At 35.3% G+C, this 22,233-nt stretch overlaps 1 protein-coding gene across 3 annotated transcripts; it reads left to right on the top strand.

The window, feature by feature from the left end:
• The first annotated feature begins 1,899 nt into the window (after positions 1-1,899).
• LOC143252533 (melatonin receptor type 1B-B-like) lies at positions 1,900-21,199 on the top strand. 3 transcript variants are annotated; one of them, XM_076504822.1, is made up of 4 exons: positions 1,900-2,035; positions 11,923-12,858; positions 14,878-14,992; positions 15,909-21,199. In XM_076504822.1, the coding sequence occupies exons 2-4, from the start codon at positions 12,049-12,051 to the stop codon at positions 16,211-16,213; spliced, it is 1,230 nt and encodes a 409-aa protein (XP_076360937.1). In that variant the 5' UTR covers positions 1,900-2,035; positions 11,923-12,048; the 3' UTR covers positions 16,214-21,199. The 3 variants fall into 3 exon arrangements, with proteins under 3 accessions (XP_076360937.1, XP_076360936.1, XP_076360938.1); XM_076504821.1 differs by lacking the exon at positions 1,900-2,035 and adding an exon at positions 2,770-3,048; XM_076504823.1 differs by lacking the exon at positions 1,900-2,035 and adding an exon at positions 3,781-3,802.
• The last annotated feature ends 1,034 nt before the right edge of the window (positions 21,200-22,233 follow it).

Here is a 22,233-nt window from a genome sequence, read left to right as displayed (position 1 = left end):
CCGAATTGGTGATTTGATTTCAGACATTTTGGACCAAGTTATCGTACATATCAGTTCTAGTCCCCTGAAAATCTCTATCCAATTGGACGAAACAACTGATGTTGCAAATTGCAGTCAACTCATCGCACTAGTGAGGTATGTCCATGATGGTGCCATAATGGAAGATTTCCTGTTCTGTGAAGATCTCAAAACAACCACAAAATGGAAAGATGTCTTTCAGTGTGTGAAGGACTTCTTTGCGAAATATGATTTAGATATTCAAATTATTGGTTCTGTGTGTACCGACGGTGCCCCTGCTATGCTAGGAAATAAATCAGGATTTTTTGCACTGATGAAACAAGAGATTCCGCACTTGCAAGGCACTCACTGTTTTCTTCATCGACATGCTTTGGCATAAAAAACATTGCCTCCAAAGTTGAAAAAGGTCCTTGACACTTCTATGAAAACCATCAACTGGATTAGGGGCCGCACTTTGATCCACCGCCTCTTCAAGTCGCTTTGTGAAGAGTTTGGAAGTGAGCATTCAGTTTTGCTTTTCCACACAGAAGTCCGCTGGATGTCACGTGGGAGAGCTTTAACGCGCTTCTTTGAACTGTGAGAAGAAGTCAAAACTTTTCTGAAGGAACGTGACAATGATCTGCCCGGAGAAATAGAATCAACCAAATGCTAGCCTATTTGAGTGATATTTTCACTCGTATGAATGACCTGAGTGTATCTCTTCAAGGAAAAACATAAACATATTGAAATGCTGCAAAAAGTTAAATGCTTTCAAAGAAAAGTTAATCTTTGGTGTCGACGAGATATCTTTTAAATTTTCCATCACTCGAAGAAATGGTAGGTGAGGATGAGTCCCTAATTCCATGTGTGTCTGAAGAAATTGTGGATCATTTGGAAATACTATCAAAGTCATTTGATGGATATTTTGGAGGAGAACTGGAAACTTCTGAATAATAGATTATGAATCCATATTCCTTCAATTTGGATAATATGTCGGATTATGAAGAACTGAAGGAAGATCTTATTGAACTGCGCACAAATCGAGTTCTTGAAATGCAGTTTGAAAGCAGACTTTGGAACAATATTGGTGTTTGGTAATAGACATCTTTCCAAGACTTTGGTAAAAAGCACTAAATGAGCTCATCCCATTCGTGACGACATACTTATGTGAGTTTAGATTTAGTGCCCTTTTGTCAATCAAGACAAAATCTAGAAATCGCTTGGGTGCACAGGCAGACTTGCGGATTGCTATCAGCAACAAAGTACCACACTTTGAAAATCTCATAAGAAATAAACAGGAACAAAAGAGTCATTAAATTTAAATTGGCTTATGAACATTTGAACATTTCAAATTCAAAGAAATTTCATTTCATGCATGGATGAAAATTTATTTTTTATAGGTCATGTTGGGTTTACGCAACTTTTAGTTTGTTGTAATTTTTTTTTTTCCAAATGTTTCGTTTTTGTTTATATATCATTAAAAACTAATTATAAAAATTTGTTTTGGCCACCTTCACCTTTATTCTTAAATAAATAATTACTGTGAGGGGTGCGAGAACATTTTTTAGGGGTGCGGGGCATAAAAAAGGTTGGGAACCACTGCTCTAGCAGCTCGTAAGAGGGCCCTCAGTGGCATAACAGCATGTCTGTGGACTTATACTGCTAGAAACTGGGTTGCAATACTCATGGTGGTCAGAGCATAGAAAGTCCTCTGTGTAGCTTTGTGCTTAATAACAAACGACAACGCCTTATTAAGCTGTTTTCGACTCATGTGCAAATTACTTCATTAATTTTTTTTTTTTTTTTTTGTTATGGTTCAATAGCTGTAGTTGCTCACGTGCTGCCATCTAGAAACAGTCATTCTCAAATGCTGCTTCTGTTCAGGTAGCACAAATAAATTATTTCAATTAGAAATTTTAAGCTAAAATTCTGATCAATCATGATTAATTTTTTTAAAGTATGTGACCATACTAGCTTGTGAGAATCAGGCAGCAGTATAATTCCTGCGTTATACATTGAAATACCACCTGATAGCTCGGTAAGCAAGGGTTGTAATATCCTTCCAGTCGAATTTTCGAACTTCTGTCTACAATTTCCAGTTGTACAAACTGTTGACGTAATAGGTGTTACAGTTACTCTTTTTAGCTACTTTGGTTTCTCTATAATCGAAGAATTTTCAAAGAATATCCTGTGGATGTCTCTTAAAGAGAAACTTTGCTCAAAATCTCATAAATTAATGGTTGCTAAGTGATTAACAAATTATTTTAACTTTGCATTAGTCGAATGATAGTCTTAAAATAAAGTGAACACATTCGACTTTATGATATCCTCTGATAGCCCGGAAAGTGAATATTACCGTTTCCTTTCAATTATTGGTTTCTTGAGCCAATGACCATCTTCAGTACTCAAGTGGAAATTACATAACGTAGTGAATACATTGGCTGGTGAACATAATTTGATAGTTTAGAAAACAAAGATTGTCACTTTATTATAACAGGTAAGCCTACAATCAATAACAATCTAAGCTTGTTATTTAATGTTTGTCTTACCAATACTGATCAGAAGACAACTGTTGATGTTTTTTCTCCTTTATCTTCAGTGTTGTTTTATCTGGCTTATTGCGAACACGTAGCAGGGTTAGCAGCCATTATTAATTGACGTGTAACGATTTCGTTGAAAAGTCTTTGTACTATCTTGAAAACATTGGCGTACCCTTTATTTTCTTACAAGTTAGAATAATTTCTCTGTTAAAGCAGTTGAATTACGTGACGTCGTTGTACGTCATGAATCACATGACACAGCAGCCTATATTTGTACATGAAAGGTCTGTCTTATGCAAAGTGTTAGCGAGAATGAACGAGTTTACTCTGTAAGCAGATAAGAATATCAAGCCAATAACTGTGTAAATAGTGTCAGTTAGAAACCCTTGTGAGCAAAAGGGGAACTTCCGTTCCAAATAAAGTTTAATATTTACCTTCAAATAGAAGTTTCAGAAGGAGTACTTTCAGTGTGGCTAATTAACAGAAGGCTAGGAACTGTTCTTATGATCAAGTAAGACTGTTTATATATTGTAAGAAGGTAATTTATGAAGTAAATGCGACATTTGAACTGCTTTATTAGTATAAACCTAATTGTTTACATATTTAACTTTTAAGATGATAAAACTAACAAAACTGAGAAATCTATAGTTCTGAAATTTAAAAAAAAAAAAGGCACAATTTCCATATGGTTTATATCCTTAAATTTTATGGTTTGTTTTATTTATTGTTAATGAAACAGTTATTTGTTCCCTGTTGGGACAACGCTCAGTCTTTGTATTCACACCACTAAACTGAGGAGTTCTGTGTAGGACAAAGAGAATTTAATCTGTATAAAACCGTAAACTTACCCCTAACTCACCAGAGAACGTTTAAAAATCTTTAAAGTGAAAATGTTACAGCATTTACCAAAAGTACATTTCTAAAATTTGGCATAATGCCAAAACGGTGTATGAAATCTGTTAAACTTAAAACAAGTCATATTATTGTTTGATAGAATAGAAATGAGCAATAACTGAATAGTAGAAAAGCATATTTTTCTTGACAGCAGTGTTCTTGTCATCCGTTACAACATGAATGTTTCATTGATTTGTCCTAAACATTTGATCTATCCACGAGTGGTGTCCATAAGGGACAATGTAATTTTGGCATTGTAACAGGAAATATTCATTACTTTGAACGATACTCGTGGGAGCCAAAGCACAGATAGCCCATCGTGAAGTTTTGGGCTTAACTACTAGACAAACAGAACCATTATTTTGATAAAAGTAAGTTCAGTGTAGCGTTTAAATCGTACATTTTTTATAGTACACATTACGTGTCTTGCTATAGTGATAAAAATATTAAATAACTAGCTAATAGTTTGAACTAGTATAGCGAAACTGAACACGATAGGTCTTGATGACTTAGGAGTCGTGCTGGAAGGTCAAAGGTCAAGATGTTTTTAAGGTTCATAGCCAAGTTGGTTACGTTCACGGTGCCAGAACGTTGTTACCATATTCAAATATTTCTCGCGAAAAAACCGAATATTGTAAGAGATTCGTCCTTTTAATGATAAAACAAAAATATAGAATGATTTAACCTTAAATATAATCGTAAACAGTTTAAATTCACTGAGGCTGAATTGACTTTCTTTTATCACCTTTTGGATGTGAAGAAGATGGCGCATGCTCAGTGGTTTTCATTTATTATATGTATATACTTTTAACACATGTATACATTTTAAACATTCAAGAGGACGGTCGAATGTTTGTGTACTTGTAGGTTTCTACTAGAAGCCCCCATCCAACCCCACCAGTAACTTAGAGGTAGATTTAAGAGCTTATAAAGCCAAAATTTGGAATTTGATACCCGCGACAATTAGAAGGCAGAACATAGCGCAGTGTATATAGTTTCTTGCTTAGCAGAAAAAAAAAAAATTACCAGGAAACTTTGCTTTGTATTTTTAATCATTAGAAATAAACAAGAAGGCCAGCATGGCCTAGTGGTTAGGGCGCACGACTCGTAAAATTAGGGCAACGAGTTCGAATGTTTGTCACCGAATATGTTCATCCTACATGATTGTTAATTGGGCCAGCCAACAGAGTGTAAATATTTATGGACTACAAAACTACCGGCTGACCTCAAACTCTAGATGGGATTAAAGTCGAAATTGGAAGGAGAGTGAATATTAAACAAAATGTAACTAAGGCAGCTGTTGTTACTGCAAATTAGACCGTTCCTTGATATACCGTGGACATTATGTTAATAAGATATAAGAGTAAATGTTTGCCCCAGAAAAATAAGTATACATTATCCCTAATTTGTTAAGCAAGTTACTGTCTAACCATTTATTGTTATCAGTCCCACACAGGTCTGTCTAAAAAGGTTGTAAACCAGAAGAAACGATATTTACTATAAAAATATTGAGTTTATTTGTAGATTCACGTAAAACATGGAGCATACTCACATATATTGTACTGGGTTTTATAGGGAATCTTAAGCTTAATTTTAATTTATAGCTCTATGAACTTTTAAAATTCAGTTAGGATTTTTGGATTTTTACAATATTTTGAATTTCCCATTCACACAGCGGTATGTCTGCAGACTTAGAATGCTAGAATCCGGATTTGATACCCGTGGTTGGCAGAGTATAGATAGCTTATTGTGTAGCTTTGTGCTTAACTACAAACAAACAATACTTGGAAACCATAAATAAATATGTACATATTTATACACTTGTGTTACCCATATATGTTTATTTTAGATACACAGTAGACTATCTTCACTCCCTCCACCACAAGGAATCGAGCCTTGTGTAGTAGTCTAGTTGTTTGGAATCGATACCGTTGCACGTGCTGAAACGTAGATTTTGAATAATCTTCTTAAGAACAGAACAGGTAATTAAATATATTCTAACGTCCTGTTTAGCAAAATGCTTTAATAGGTCAACCGAAAGGAGTCCACAAGAATCATTCTTGTCCTTTAAAACATGATTACTAAATCTTATTATTCTCTATTTTAAACACTGAGGTCGTAATAGCATCAGGAACCACGATCGATGCAGAATGCTGGAGAAGGGAATCATGAGAACCATAATCCAGTTTTTGACTACTTAAATATACTCTAACCAATATTTCAGCTAACGTTTTGTCATTACAGCTTCATTTCTACACCAGCGTGCAGAAAACAACAACAAAACATGTGATCATAACAGAAAAACAAATAGGCCTTTGACACAGTACCGAAACAAAACATCATATGAAAATGAATCAAATTTCTCATCTGACTACCACGCCCCCATTTGGTTAATGATTAGTTTTGGACTTACAACGCTAAAATCCAGGGCTCGATTCCCCGTGATGGACACAGCAAAGAATCGGCCTGACATGATCAGGGGGTTAGGACGCTCGACTTCCAATCTGATTGTCGCGGGTTCGAATCCCCTTTCTCACCAAACATGCTCGCCCTTTCAGTCGTGGGGGCGTTATAAAGTGATGGTCAGCCCCACTATTCGTTGATAAAAGAATAGTCCAAGAATTGGCGGGTGGTTTGTGACGACTAGCTGCCTGCCCTCTAGTCTTTTACTGCTAAACTTGGGACGGCTAACACAGATAGCCCTCGTGTAGTTTTACATGAAATTCAAGAATAAACCAAATCGGCTATTTTCTGTAATTTTAGTTTCCATGAACTGCGATGCTACGTGACTGAATAAACCCAACCACTCCTAGATTCAATAACTGCTGACGCTTCCTTCTTAGATGGTTACCTTTAAATAATTAGTGAATTACAAGAAAAAGAAAAGACAATAGCTTCCGTTATAATAGCACCAGTAATGATGCAATGTGGGAAAACATAGCAAGATAATAATGACTCCGAGAACAGAGAAAAGTTATTCCAATGTGTGTATTTCGTTGCATTATTTTTTACTTCATTTCATATATTTGTTTGTTTGTTTGTTTAAAATTGAGCACAAAGCTACAAAATGGGCTATTTCTGCTTTGCCCACCATGAGTATCGAAACCCGATTTTTAGCTGTATAAGCCCGCAGAAATACCGCTGTGCCACTGGGGGCTTATTTTCTGTTCTGGAATTAAAAAAATGGCACATTGGCACCAATAATAAAACAAAACGAGGAAAAAATGGCGCCAATAATAATAATACGAAGTGAGAGACACCTATATTTTGTGAAAGTGGCACAAATTGAAAAGTCCGTTTGTTTTTATTATTTTGAAACGTGACGAATTCTGCTTACTTTGAATTGTTAATGGTGTAATTTTAGCAGGTGTAATTATCACTGGTCCATGTAGTTATTCGTATAGTAATTCTAAAACAGAATTCCGTTCCAATGTTTTGCCTTGTTGTTGTTTTCTTCTTTTTTAACGTTTATGATATATTTTTAGTGTTATAGCCTAAAACATTACGTTAATCTTTCAGAGATATGTTGTCAGTGTATCGCTTACCAGGAAGAGTTCGATGGTTTCTTAATATGTTCGCACCTTAACTGTCCCCAGTTTTGAATTGATAGACTGGGGAAATTGTTTGTTTTTTTGAATTTCGCTAGCCATCCCTAATTTAGCAGTGTTAGACTTGAGGGAAGGCAGCTAGTCATCACCACCCACCGCCAACTCTTGGGCTACTCTTTTACCAACGAATAGTGGGATTAACTGAACATTATAACGCCCCCACGGCTGAAAGGGCGAGCATGTTTGGGGCGACGGGGATGCGAATCCGCGACCCTTAGATTACGAATCGTACGCCTTAACCCACCTGGCCATGCCGGGCCAGGGAAATGGTAGCTTAGCGTGAGGGTTCATTGTTAATTCTGGGAGCATCCAACTTATAACTGAACAATGGTGTTTCCCGTCTCATATATAGCTCACGAGCAGTATAGCGGTATGTCTGCGTATTTACGACTCTAAAATCCTATTTCAATACCCGTGATGGGCAGAGCAAAGATATCCCATTGTGTAGCTTTATGCTTAACTACAAACAAACAAATATCTCTTATATCCCACTCCAGGCTACAAAGTGTGGAGAGTGGATTTGCAGCAACGGGACACAAACCATTTAAGAAACGTCGCCACGGTAACCACTTGACCACCCCAACCCCTTGCATATACCATTTTACAACTGACAAAGCTTGAATACAAAATGTCAATTTAGAATGGTATTTATTTCTCGAGTTGTTTTGATGTACTTACATTGTAATATTTCTGGAAGAATTATAATACTCCTGTACTTTATGAATACCTTATTTTAAGGAAATGAACCATTTATTTTCATATAATTACCTTCTTACTGCGCGACAAAGAAGCCAAAACATAAAATGATGCTCTGAGCTTATCCATATTTGATTGTCATATAACTTTTTCAATATGGGATAAGAACCTATCGGTAGTTTGAGTACTTGATTCGCAAGCAGTGGGTCGTGGATTCGAATTTCTCCATGGAATACAGTCGACCTTTCAGTCACGGTAGATTACAATATGATGGTCAGTCTTACTCTTTGTTGGTTAAGAATAGCCCAAGAACAGGCGGTGTTGACAAACTGCCTTTCCTATAACCTATCACTTTACGATTAAGGACGGCTAGCGTTTGTTTTTTTATAGTAAAGCCACAATGGGCTATCTGCTGTGCCCACCGAGGAGAATCGAACCCTTAATTTTACGTTTGTAAATCTGTAGACTTACCGTTGTACTAGCGGGTAGCAAAATGATTGTTTGTTTTGAATTTCGCGCAAAGCTACTCGAGGGCTATCTGTGCTAGCCGTGACTAATTTAGTAGTGTAAGACTAGAGGGAAGGCAGCTAGTCATCACCACCCACCGCCAACTCTTGGGCTACTCTTTTACCAACGAATAGTGGGATTGACCGTCACATTATAATGTCCCCACGGCTGAAATGGCGAACATGTTTGGCGCGACGGGGATGTTAGGCTTAGATATTATGGCACCTGAACCAGGCCGTCTAATAATTTTACACCATTGTTTTTTGTGGGTGCTGACATTTTTCCTCTGTTTACACAAGCTTATGTTAGTTTTTCATGTTTTAATTGCATATTTATTAGTACTATATATATATATATATATATACGTATTATATTATTATTATTATATTATTATACGTATTATTAGTACTATATATATACGTACTATATAAGAAGAGAGAGAAGGGAAATGTACGTGTAGTTTGATTATATTTTTATTTATGTATTTTTAAATGTAGTATTGAGAAACTGGAATTCTTAGAAAAACTGTTATTTTTTTCAGTCAAGGGTACTTTTCTAAGGTATAAAACATTACAGTTTGTATCTGAACAATCCGAACACTTTTCCCGTGAAGTACTTTCTAGAAGAATCCTTTATGAGAAAATGTTCACTTAAAAAATCTTTCTTTTAATGAGTTATGAATACTACGATTAGTAATTACTTGCACGAATCACAAGGCGGCGCTTCTGCGTGTGTATATAAAATACATACGTCTTAATGATATAGGATAAGCTTGATGTTAAAGATGACAGATGAGATACATAAGCCAAGATAACAGATTTTCAGAGCATCAAACTGTCAAAATGTGTACATTACGTGCACTCAGAAATTGCATATGACGTCAGCAACTTGTTCGAAAGACAACTCGGTTTCTATGTGGTACAGGGTGCGTTTTCCAAACATTGTAGGAGCGGATATTACGCTTGATGAGTGACGGAAACGGAAGTTTGACATATTAATAGTTGATGACATACATATACTAAAATACAAGCGTGTGTTATCATATGAAGCTGATGAAGAAAAAACATTTTTGGTGTGTTTCTATCATCGTTTTCACATAAACTACTATTTTACCAGATCTTACACCTGGAATACTGAAAAAAAAACAAAAACAAGCATTCCATTTTTGATGTTTCTGTCGCACAATATTTAGTTTATTTAGAATTTTGCGCAAAGCTACACGAGGAATATTTGTGCTGGTCATCCATAATTTATCAGTGAAAGATCATAAGAATGGTCGTCACCACCCACCGACAGCTCTTAGGCTACTCTTTTACCAATAGATAGTGGGATTGACCTAACATTATAACACCACCACGGCTGAAAGGGCGAGCATGTTTGGTGTGAAGAGGATTCGAACCCGCGACCCTCAAATTACGAGTCAAGTGTTGTAAGTTTGTAAACTTACAGGTACCACATGGGGGAGTGAAAAGAATTTATAAAGTGAAAGTGAGTAATTAATGAAGAACATATAAATAAAAATAGGAAGTAGGAACAGAAAGAATTAAAAATGAACAATAATTGAGGTCACGTGATGCATTTTCATTATCCAAACGTTATTTGAAAAGGTTCTTTTTTTTGCATTCATGGACAATACTATTTCCTTTGTTCGAGCTTTTGTTTACTTTGTTTTGTTTTGAAGTTAAGCGCAAAGAAACTCAATGTGGTATCTCCTCCCCCTCCCGGGCATCAAAAACCAGTTTTTCGCGTTATAAGTCCGTATACATTCCACTGTAACGTTTAGGAGGTGTTTCTTTGTTCGAAGAACAGTGAGGTGACTATCACGTATTATGTTAGACATAATACAAAAATATATTTTTCATGTGGTATCAACGTGTTCTGAACCTTTCTTTTAGGTAGTTTCGAATTTGACCCCCATGAAAAATTACAAAAATAACGACATGAAATATAGTATAACAGTATCCTACGTGTTTGTATGCGCTCCTAAGAAAGCGTTTTGTTAAACGCAAACGAGCTAAACTAAAACAAATATCTTATAAGAACATATGTATTGTGTGAATGGGAGAGCAGGATGCATTTCTGGCCAAAAACATTCCGAACAAAAGAAACTTTTAAACACGTTTTACGTTATAAATTAAAACTGTTATCGTAACTGGTCCCGCTAATTGAGAAATCGCTTTAAAGTTAAAACGCGCTAACAGATAGCGCGCTAACTGAGAGATATCAGTATTTTATTTTATTAGATTAGAAGAAGTGCACGTGACATAACATCTAGCACAGTAGTCACCTCACGGTTTTTGGTTTTTGTTTTTACATTATATGGTTACACGTTAGGCCTTCTCTCGGAAATAAATGGCTTTCTATTCTACAAGTTAGGTAATTTCCTGAAGGCTATCTCTCTCTCTTTCTTGTGCCAAGCCCTTGGGGAGAAGAGAGGGAGGATTCAGGAAATTATCTAATTCGTGTCCCGCAGGTTACGAGTTCGAAACCCGTCACTGAATTTGCTCGCTCTTTCATCCGTTGGGTCCTTATAATTTATCGGTTAATTCCACTTTTCATTGATAAAATCAGGGGCTCGAGAGTTGCTGGTGTTCATTAACTACTTTCCTCTGGCCTATTACTTCAAAACTAGAGACGGTTAGTGTAAATAGCCCTAGAATAGCATTGCGCACAATTCAAACAAACTCCGAACCAAGAAATGGCCTTCTGTTATAAAAGTTATAGAGTGTGTTGTGTTTTCTTATAGCAAAGCCACATGGGGCTATCTGCTTAGCCCACCGAGGGGAATCGAACTCGTGATTTTGCGTTGTAAATCCGAAGACATACCGCTGTACTAGCGGGGGCCAAAAATTATAAAAGATTCTATCATCTTTGTTTCTGACCAAAAAATGCCCTTTCATCCTTTTAATTTTGTTTGTGTTCATATGAAGGTCGTTCGCCTGAAATGTTTACAGTCAACTATTTTTACCTTACGCCAAGTGGAATATGTTTTTATTTTGAAAAGGATAGAAATCCTGTTTTTAAAAAGCTAAAAATGAATGCTGGGTCAATAGGTTGTTGCATGGAAGTAAATATATGGTTAAACAATTGATTTTTTCTCAACAAGTTACAAGTTTTTGAATAAACTACAATTAATTTGCCAATTAAGAAAAGGAAAAATCTAACTTAAAACCCATTAATAAGAATACAAAGTTGTTATATTTATATTAAAATAATTTTGAATATTCAAATCACCACGGCACATAAAAATTTCAGCAGATGTTGAGTTGCAGGGGGACTATATTTTTATTTTTTTATTTTTTATAGGTAGCGTGATGCAATCAAAAACTCTTGATGACGAGAAACCCACCTGAAATAAAAATGTATCTCAGAACGGCTAGTATGGGTATTAACACTTTTAATAATAAAAGTGTTAATACCCATACCATCCGTTCTGAAATGCAATTAAAAACTGATCCTTTTTGGAGGGGTATTTAGTAGTCTTTTCCAATAAAAGATATTCATAAATTCGTATCATTAATTTGTATTTATCTTGGTAATTCAGATTTTTTTATACGAGTGTATTCCTTGTACTTAATATCTGTTTGCAAATTATGGTTTCTAACGTATGTTGTTCTGTTTTAACACTAAATTAAACAATTTCTTATATTAATTTTTGTTTATTAATTTTTTTTTTACAGGTTGCACTGAATTCCAGCAGATTATGTACAGTGACATGTTCTAACACCTTTTGATGATAGTAATTCATCCTTCTCTATATGATTAAGTGAACAGTCCTCCAAGAACCATTGAATGAGATCTGAATTATGTCCACGACGGCCTCGTATTATTATCACGGACTCTTCGTTGTTGCACTCATGTCTTTTGTACTCGTGGTTTTCATTGTTCTGTCTGTCGTGGGAAATCTTATGGTGATTGTGACCGTAGTTCGACATAAAGAAATGCGAACCAGAACTAATATGTTTCTCGTGAACTTGGCAGTGGCCGATCTGCTAACTGCAGTTGTTGACATGCCCATCTCTTTAGTGACCATGATTCATGGAGACTGGGTATTGGGTGATTTTTTCTGTAAGATGAATGGGTTCACTATGGCTTTACTTCTCATCTGTTCCATCCACACTCTGATGTATATTAGTATCCATAAGTATATTTCCATCACTCGACCTTTTAGCCAGATGATGACACACCAGAAGATTCTCTTAATGATAGCTACAACGTGGGTTTGGGCCGCTGTATGTGCCACGTTTCCTCTACTGGGGTGGAACAAGATCACCTACAAGAAAGGTTCTTCACAATGTGGTCCAGGTCTTCCCAAAAGCTGGAAGGAATGCTCACATTCTATTTTAATCACTTTCTCCAATTACATAATCCCTTTAGTAGTAATGTTCTTCTGTTATTCTCGGATTTTCAGAGAGATTCACAGCCACATACAAAGAATGCGAGAAACATCCAACATTACTGTTGAGGACACAGTATTTCAGCAGAAGCGGGTATCAGTGACTCTTATCTTGGTCCTTTCTTGCTTTCTGGTCTGTTGGACACCCTATGTTCTCTACTCTACAACTATAGCTTTTATACAAGACCAAAGCAAAATTCCTCTAGTGATCAATCCTATAGTAAGTACAATTCTCAAATTTTTTTCTCGTCAACTCATACAACCGTCCAGTTAGTCGTAATGTGAAACCATAAAATATTTTATTATATCAAACATTTTATATTATCTGGAAATACGTTACAAATATCCATCAAGTTACTCCTTTTGTACAACAGTTTTTAGTTTGGTTTTTTGTTGTGAATTTCGGGAAAAGCTACACGAGGGCTATGTGCGCTAGCTGTCCCTAATTTAGCAGAGCAAGACTAGAGGGAAGGCAAATAGTCATTACTACCCACCGCCAACTCTTGGGATACTCTTTTTTTCCAACGAATAGGGAGACTGACCGTAATTTATAGCGCCCTCATGGATGAAAGGGCTAGCATGTTTGGTGTGACGGGATTCGAACCAATGCCTCTGAGATTACAAGTCGAGTGCCCTAACCAGAAAACCATGCCAGGCCTAACAAGTTTTGTATGTGTATTTTCTATGTATATGTGGCATATCTACTGAGGCTGTCGCCCCCTAATTTTGAACTACTAACCAGAGGGAAGGTAGCCAGTCAGCAGCACCTTAACGCTCACCATCCACAGTAAGGAACTGACTGTTATTTTTATAACTTACTCAGAGCTTAAAATGCGGGGAATACTTTGTGGTATCGAGCCCAGTTCCGAAATTTAGAACTTTACCACAGGGAGACAATACGCACCTTATTGTGGATTAAAGTGCTTATGATAACTGAAGGTGTATTTTACAGTTGACATCAACAGTGAACTTTTAAGAAACAACTCACAGCAGTGTTCGGATGTTTGTGCCACAATCTAATATCACTAGTGTTATGTAAGTTGTTTTGTCGTGGTCATTCTAGGGCAAAGAAGCTGTGTTGTATTATCATTGACAAATAAAATAAAACCTAGATGAAATGTAAGTACAATCAGGAACATGCATAACGGAATATACACAAACAAAAAAACTAAAACACGGCTAAGGATAACAGACTTTTTATCCGTTTAAACAGGGGCTGTGTTCTAATCTGAGGAATCCACGTACTATAGCACTGAGAAAGTGAACGAGCTTTAAATTAAACACTTTACGTTGTGTGTGGAGATTACAGTGGAGGCTATGTCACATTTTTGCATAACTACAGCCCCCTTTACCGCGTCTAACATAAAAGTTATAAAAAAAAATAGGAAATACAGAAAAATTATGTGATTTGTAAAATTTTAAATGCCCCAAGTACAGGAAGTCTTCAAATAACTATCTGTCAAACCATGATTCTACGAGCATTTATCCCCCACTGGTACAAAGGTATGTCACTAGACTTACACCGATAGAAACCGGATTTCGATACCTGTGGTGACCACAGCAGAGATAGTACTTTGTGTAGCATTGTGCATAGCTACAGAAAAAAAATCTACGTGCATTTCCAGATTATTTAATAAAGGGAAGAAAGGTAACTTCAAAAACAATTGTGTTTATGTATTTACAAGTATATTGTTTGTTTGTAGTTAAGCACAAAGCTTAACAATCAACTGTCTATACTCTTCCACCACAGATATCGAAACCCAGTTTCCAGCGTTGTAAGTCCGCAGGGTAGGGGGGCTGCAGACATTTGAGTTATAAGGATAAAAAGCTTTATTTATTAAAAGATATATATTCTAGGCCTTTACTATACGATGTCATTATAATAAATAATCATAGGCTGTGAGGACTGGGGATATGTACTCCCCCAATTTTGAGCCGGTAGAGAAGTGCTTCTCATGTAAGTAATAGAGACGTGTTTAACTATTAAGAAAAGTCGCTGTTTCAGTTGTGAATTCAATGTTTACAGTTAGCATAACAAACAAGACTTTATCATTCATCGGTACCATCAAATCCCGATGTGGTTCTTCTCTCACAGCTGTAACGACATTATCTTTGCGTTGATATGTTCATAATGGTTCGATTTCCATGTTTTTAGTTATATTTTTAAATCGATTTTGCTAACTTTTTGTTTTCAATAGAACGATGTTGTATGTTTGATCTACACTTTTTTTTTTTTTAGGCCTACTGGTGCGGTTATATGAATTCTGCGTGTAATCCGATCATCTACGGGCTCAAAACTCCTTCGTTTCGACAAGGATACAAAGAAATAATGTGTGGTCGAATGTATTATCAAGGTCATGATTGTCTGATATTGTTAATAAATATAATATATTGTATTACTTACTTAAGTGTTTGTTCTTTTTCAATAATTAAAAATAAAGGCGCCACTAGCTGGTGAGGGGACTACCTCGTAAATTTCCGTTGCTTTCCAAGCTAATACCATCCATAAATTTAATTTTCGAAGTTATTTTAGATCTAATTTCTTCATACGTATCATTGTCCCCCCTATAAGTTCTCTAATTTCAAAATTGTTACAAATTTTCACTGTAATATCTTATCAAATGTCTGATTTAAAATGAAATACAATATAGATTGACGTGGTTTTAAAATAAAAATATTTCCTTCGATTTAATCATTTCGTTTGGTTTGTTTTATTTTGAGTTTCGCGCAAAGCTGCGCGAGGGCTATCTGCGCTAGCCTTCCCTACTTTAGCAGTGTAAGACTAGAGGGAAGGCAGATAGTTATCACCACCCACCGCCAACTCTTGGGCTACTCTTTTACCAACGAATAGTGAGATTGACTGTAAATTATAACGCCCCCACGGCTGAAAGGACAAGCATGTTTGGTGTGACGGGGATTCGAACCCGCGACCCATTACAAGTTGAGTGCCTCAACCACCTGGCGATGCCGGACCAAATCAGTTCGTGAGAGCTTGGTTAATTTAGAATTATTATTGAAATACTTTTTGTGTTGTTTTTCTCTAATATCGTTTTGTGGTGTTATAAATAATCAGTTTTGTATTTCGTTTCTTCAACAGAGGATTATTCTGTTTCATACTGAGTTAAAAATAGTTTAGGTTTAGCAGAATGTGTAACTATGTATACATTTGATACGTATATGTACTACTTACGTTTATCTGGATTATTTTGGTAGGACCTTTTTATTTGAACTTTATCGTAACATGTTCTTTTTTATGCATTTATTTTTTAGAAAGACTTCCAATCCAGCTATTAACAAAAGAAGAAGCCAACAAATCATTTTTCTCTCGGTTTACCTGGATTGGGTTACTGATACTCTGTTTTCTACGTAAACGACTCGACAATCACTCTTTAAGGGCGCCTGAAGAAATGCATGAAATTCGTATAAGAAATAACTTAAATGGACCAGATTTAAACATACAAGATCAAAATGTACGTTCTTCAATACATCTACAACTACCAACGGAGGAGAGACGTGAAACACATACAGAAACTGGACAAGAACAGCAAATTAATAATACAAAATTAATAGAATAAAGTACCAGTTGTTTAAATATCATATACTGTGTATATGCCACGCCCACAACAGATAAGACCATGACATGAGGTTGGTTAGTTTGGTGTTTTATGGCGCAAAGCAATTAGACTATCTGCGCCCATGACATGAGATTTTTGGGTTTTGTAAATAATTTTGATATAGTATATGTGTGTGTGTGTGTTTTACACTTGCCATGTGCTAACAATGGTTTGAACATTTTTAGCTTGATAACACATAAATATAGTTTTAAAATGTGTAATATGTGTTATATTACGTGCATGTTAACTTTCTTTTAATCGCATAGGCCTGCGAATTTAAACTTCATAAAAATGGTTTTGGTTTTAATAATGGATTTTCCGGAATTCAGCTGCACGGATTTCAAAAATAATTTTTTTTTTCAATCACGGATTTTTTACAAACCGAGAAAGAAAAAATGTTTCTTAGATCAAATTATTATTTTGTTTACCACAATGGACATTATTTTACTATTATGTTTGGGTTCTAGAACGACAGCTAAGACTCTGACGTCGCAACTGGTCAAGAGAAATCTACAACCATTGGTTGTCAACATTTTAAGCATAACAAAATGTGACCAGATTTCAATGAAAATGATTCACTTATGTAAAAGTACGTATGACGTGATTGGAGGAAAATTGATATCAATTTCAGATTCAACGTATAGGAATTACTGTAAAACATCTAAAAATTTCAAGACCATAAAACCATCGCAGGACTGTGTTATGATATTTATGCGAGTTGTTTTTACACCATATTGGTGCTAAATATTTTTGCACCAAGTCGTACATCATTAAAACTGCCATTTTCGTTTTAGTTTAAAATGTTCAAAATAAATAAATTTATGTTTGTTAATATTCAAAAATTCAATTTGTTTGTTTCTGTGTCTAGAACACTTTACTCGATTGTATTGGAATATTGTTTTATGGAAGACGAAAATATTGCATTTGTTTCAGTCAGTTGACTTGTTATTTCATAAGACGTAAAGATGAAAACACAGATTACCATATATTTATTGTTCATCTATTATGATATCACCTGGTAGGACAGCAAAGAATTTACGGACTTTATTTTACGGAAAGTATTATATTTTGCTTGAAATAAATTAGTATATATATATTATGCTATCATAAGTATTAATGTATGATTGTGTTGTTTCAAATGTCGTGAATTATTTCTCATAATACATTTATTTGGTTGTCGTTTGATCTCTGAGTTTACATATAATAATATGCACGTAATTACTTTTGGTAGACCATTTAGTGGTTGTGAATGTTACACTGGTCTCTTTTACCTCCAGGTATCTTTTCAATATAGTTCATGCATGTCCAACAGTTCTTGATTGTTCCGTCGTTAGTCAAAGTGTAATATATTTTATATACAACTCCAGTGCCATTGGCTAGGATGCATTTAATACATGCGTTTTTCCCTCAACTTCCTTCACTATAGATATTGTACGTTGATCGTGGCACTTTCTGCTGTCAGGGGTTCGATTTCCCTCGGTGGACTCAACAGATATCCCGATGTGGCTTTGCTATAAGAAAAGACACATTTCCTGCTGCCACTGGAGAAACTGTCGCTGATTGTTGTCAAACAATTTAAATCTAGAGTGATCTGCAAAACACATCTTCCCCAAGTTTTGTCTATCTTATCTTTGGAAGTCTAACTCTCGTTATAAACTCCCGACCTAGTTTTTTAACTAAGCAGTATTTTGTGAACTGACGACACATTCATTGCTTTAATGGAGGCAGCATTCCCTCAAGTGGTAGGAATTATATCACTGATAGTCTCCACTAGATGGCGGGCATCACGTAATGAGCTTACCCTGAGCTACTTAATATCACTTTTGAAGAATTTGGGCTTTTTACGTCGATGGATTATATTATTAAAAGAACCGGTTTCATATACCCTCTTAATATTTTCCACCCAGCCTCTACTGAAATATATATAAAATTTCTCCTCAGTCTGTCCCTAGGAGCATACTTGACCAACTAAAATTTTGCCTTATTTTATTTTGCCGTTTCTGTCCTAGGAGCAATAAATGCAATCACCATACTACTGCTGGGTATAGTATGGCTACTTATACGTCTGTAATTAATACGCTGACTCTTTGACTGGTTGGACGACAGCCAATCACAGTGTAACCTATTAATTCGTCACTATACTATTATTCATATCATTTCCATACAGTAGAAAGGGCAAATCGAGGAATATTTGAATTTTTGAACTGAATTCATTCACTGTTTCCATAGTTATTCCCATACTGCATACACTTAACTTATTGCAGTAACCTGATCACGTTTTGCTAATGTATACATACAGCTGTCAGACTTCTTAACTTGGTGTTATCTTTCGTGCATCAGTTCACCTTTTACCACAAACATATGATACCAAATAATTGGTCAAGTGTCATTTAAAATAAGGAAGTACATTTCTATTAAATAACCCTTATTTTATAAATTCATTTTTTACTTAAAATGAGCAACATAAAATACTAGGTGTACCTAAAACCTTTAAGAAGTATTTGCAAATGACGTCTTTAAAATCGCAAGTCCAACAAAATTGCCACTATTATTAATATAATTTTTTTCTGTTTTATTTATAAGTTAAGGAATGCTCATTAACGTTTCTTTAAGTATATATATTTTTAACAGTTATCCTGTGGTAGTTTAGATTTTCTCGAAGAATTCAAAACTTCCCGTTACCTTTCGAAACAGGAAACAGTTTTTTGTTTGCTTGGCTGTCATATTTTCCGAGCCTGGTGGTTAGGGCACTCGACTCGTAATCTGCGGAGTTGAATCCCCATCGCCGAACAGGCTCGCTCTTTCAGCCGTGATAGTTGTTTCTTTGTAGTTAAGTACAAAGCTACACCGTGAACTATCTGTGATATGCCCAGAATGGGTATGAAACCCGACTTATAGCGTTAAAGTCCACAAACATATCGCTGTACTTCTAGGGGTTCCGTGAGAGTATTAAAATCCAATGGCCTATCAACTATCCACTAATAAAAGAATAGCCCAAGAGTAAGCGGTGTTGACTAGCTGCTTTCCTATAATCTATCTTTGCTAGATTACGAACGGTTTACGTAGATAGCTCGTAAGTAGCTTTTATGAAATTCCAAACAGACATAACGATATATTTTTATTACTTGAGATAATACTAAAAATTTCATAACCGATTCAAGCAGTACACGTTTAAAATAAATGTTTAAGCTCGATTTATATATATATTAAAAAGCTAAAAAGGTTTTTTTAGCAGAAGTCTAATAGTACATTCATGATAATGGAAAAAACTAACATTAAAAAGTAGTTTGTTTTTGTCCAAACCAATCGACACTTATTATCTAAATATCACTTAGAGAAATTCGTATTTCATCAAGTATTCTGTTGACTACTGAGGTGAACATTATGTTCTCTCGCTAAAAGTTTCATGATAAGTGGTTTAATTGCAATGATGCTCGTTGTATGTTTATAAAAAAAAACAAAAAACAATGGTAGGTGTAAGCAAGACCTTAGGTACAAAATGAGGAGAAAGATGTTATTGTAATGTTATCGAAAAAGTAACCTTAGGCTTAAGTAACACTGTAGGCAGAAAACAGGGGGACAAAGATGTTCATTGTAACGTTATTGAAACAAGTAGCCTTAGGCCTAAGTAAGAATGTAGGTAGAAAACTAGGGTAACTACTTAATATGTATGTATTTTTCTTTTGAACAACGAAATCTGTTAAAGCCTGTTTTTTATTATTGTTATTTACAGCGATTAAACAAGAACAAAATAATTACAGAATAAAAGCAAGTACATTATGATTGCATTAATTTAGTAACATCACGTTAAATGACACAAGTGTAGGAAAAATTAAAAATTCCGACGTTAAATGTAATTGTGAAATATTTGAATACGAGACAATGACCTGGGTCACATCCAGGTTTGCTAGGTGTCTTTCTGAAAATCATTCTTTTGGCAGCAGACTCTCATGAACGTGCATAGAAATTGAATTAATAAGAACATACAAAATCCGAATTTTTCTTCTTTACATACAGGCTAAAAAAGCTTCTGGTTTTCCTGGAATTGATATGCAATTTAAGTAGTTTAAAGTGTTGATTTTATTTGCTACGCATCATGAGAATGATTATTCTACACATATGTCAAAAACAAGTTCAAATCTTTCCAGGATAATGATGGCTAAAGTATAAACATAGAAACCATGTGAGAAGAAGTATGATTGGGTGTTACATCTTTTAATCACTGTCCTATAAAAGTGGTGGTCAAACGTTATTTAACTGGTTACGAATATGAACATTTCAATAAACAGACACGACCTTCCGAAGCGTGCACATCACTGAAATTTTGTGTTTTCTCTAGCGAGTTAAACATTTATTTCTTTGAACTTCTTACAATAACAATAATTTTCGAAATATAATAAAATAACGATTTACAATAAATGGATATTTGCTCTTATGTATTTGGAAAACAATATTTTAAATCTCTTCCTGGAAGCAATATTTTATTTTCACATAATTTAATCTTACTATGAACATATACATTGCATAGAGCTTACAGATGACTGTTTGTTTGTTTCTAAATTTTGCGCAAAGTTACACGACGGCTATCTGCGCTTGCCGTCCCTAATTTAGCAGTGTAAGACTAGAGGGCAGGCAGCTAGTCATCACCACCCACCGCCAACTCTCGGGCTACTCTTTTACCAACAAATAATGGAATTGACAGTCATATTATAACGCCTCCATGGCTGAAAGAACGAACATGTTTGGTGTGACAGGGAATCGAAACCATGACCCTCAAATCTTCAGCTGACGCCCTTGCTTCAGTGTTTCATGTATTCCTTGTAAACAAAAAACTCTAAAATTTCAACTGTTTATAAATATCTGTTATAAAATTATCGAAATTAAGATTTTGAATTTTTGTAGTACCAAACAGTTTAGATTTAGAATAAAAATGATTTTTGGCTTCTCATATGTGTATATTTCAATTTCTTTAACATTCATAACAACTGTAAAATTATGTACTGCGCATAAAGTCAGAAAAGCTAGTTTCTATACATTTATAACCTCTCATTCCGAAGCGTTTGGTGACGAAGTATTTATAGAAACATTTATTGGACTTACAGTTAGTGTTGTCAGTCAGTTAGGGAGGAACATTTTTGAAAACAAAACAAAGAGCTAACATTCAGTGCTGTGAGACTGTCAGTGTGATTGATCCTTTCAATACGGTATTGAAAGGATCAAGGATTTTTATTGGTTGTTCTTCCGTACGATTTCATTCGTTCGTTGCGAAAGAAACAAACGTGAGTACATAGTTCATCGATTTATTGAATCCTAGCAGATTCTTGAGAGATAGATGACTACATTATCAATTGATTAATGGCCCGGCATGGCCAGGTTGGTTAAAGCGTTCGAATCGTTATTCAAGGGTCGCGGGTTCGAATCCCAGTCGCACTAAACATGCTCGCCCTCCCAGCTATGGGGGCGTTATAATGTGACGGTCAATCCCACTATTCGTTGGTAAAAGAGTAGCCCAAGAGTTGGCGGCGGGTAGTGATAACTACCTGCTTTCCCTCTAGTCATACACTGCTAAATTAGAGACGGCTAGCGCAGATAGCCCTCGAGTAGCTGTGTGCGAAATTCAAAAACAAAAAATTTAATTGATTACATTTCAGCAATCAGAAGATGAATAAAAATCAAATAATAAGTAGGTCAAAATGTTAAATAAATGTTTAATAATTACACGAAAGACATGAAATAAGTTTGGAAGTGGATAAAATATTCGGTCAGGTAAGAGACTGATGTAACGATCGTCAGTTTTGAAGTAGCTATAAGAAGGAAATAAAGACAAAGTATGTTTTTATAATCTGTCAACAGATGGCAGTAAAATTATTATTTATTTTTTTTCCGCCCTTAGGTACGCAGGTGAAAACTGGTATAAGTCATTATGTCCATTGTGCGCAGTTGATGTTGTCTGCTTTTTAACTTGGAAAGTGTAAAGACGT

The sequence above is a fragment of the Tachypleus tridentatus genome, chromosome 6 (genome assembly GCF_004210375.1).
Source record: "Tachypleus tridentatus isolate NWPU-2018 chromosome 6, ASM421037v1, whole genome shotgun sequence".
Lineage (NCBI taxonomy): Eukaryota > Metazoa > Arthropoda > Merostomata > Xiphosura > Limulidae > Tachypleus > Tachypleus tridentatus.
This window is presented reverse-complemented; position numbering and strand designations above follow the sequence as displayed.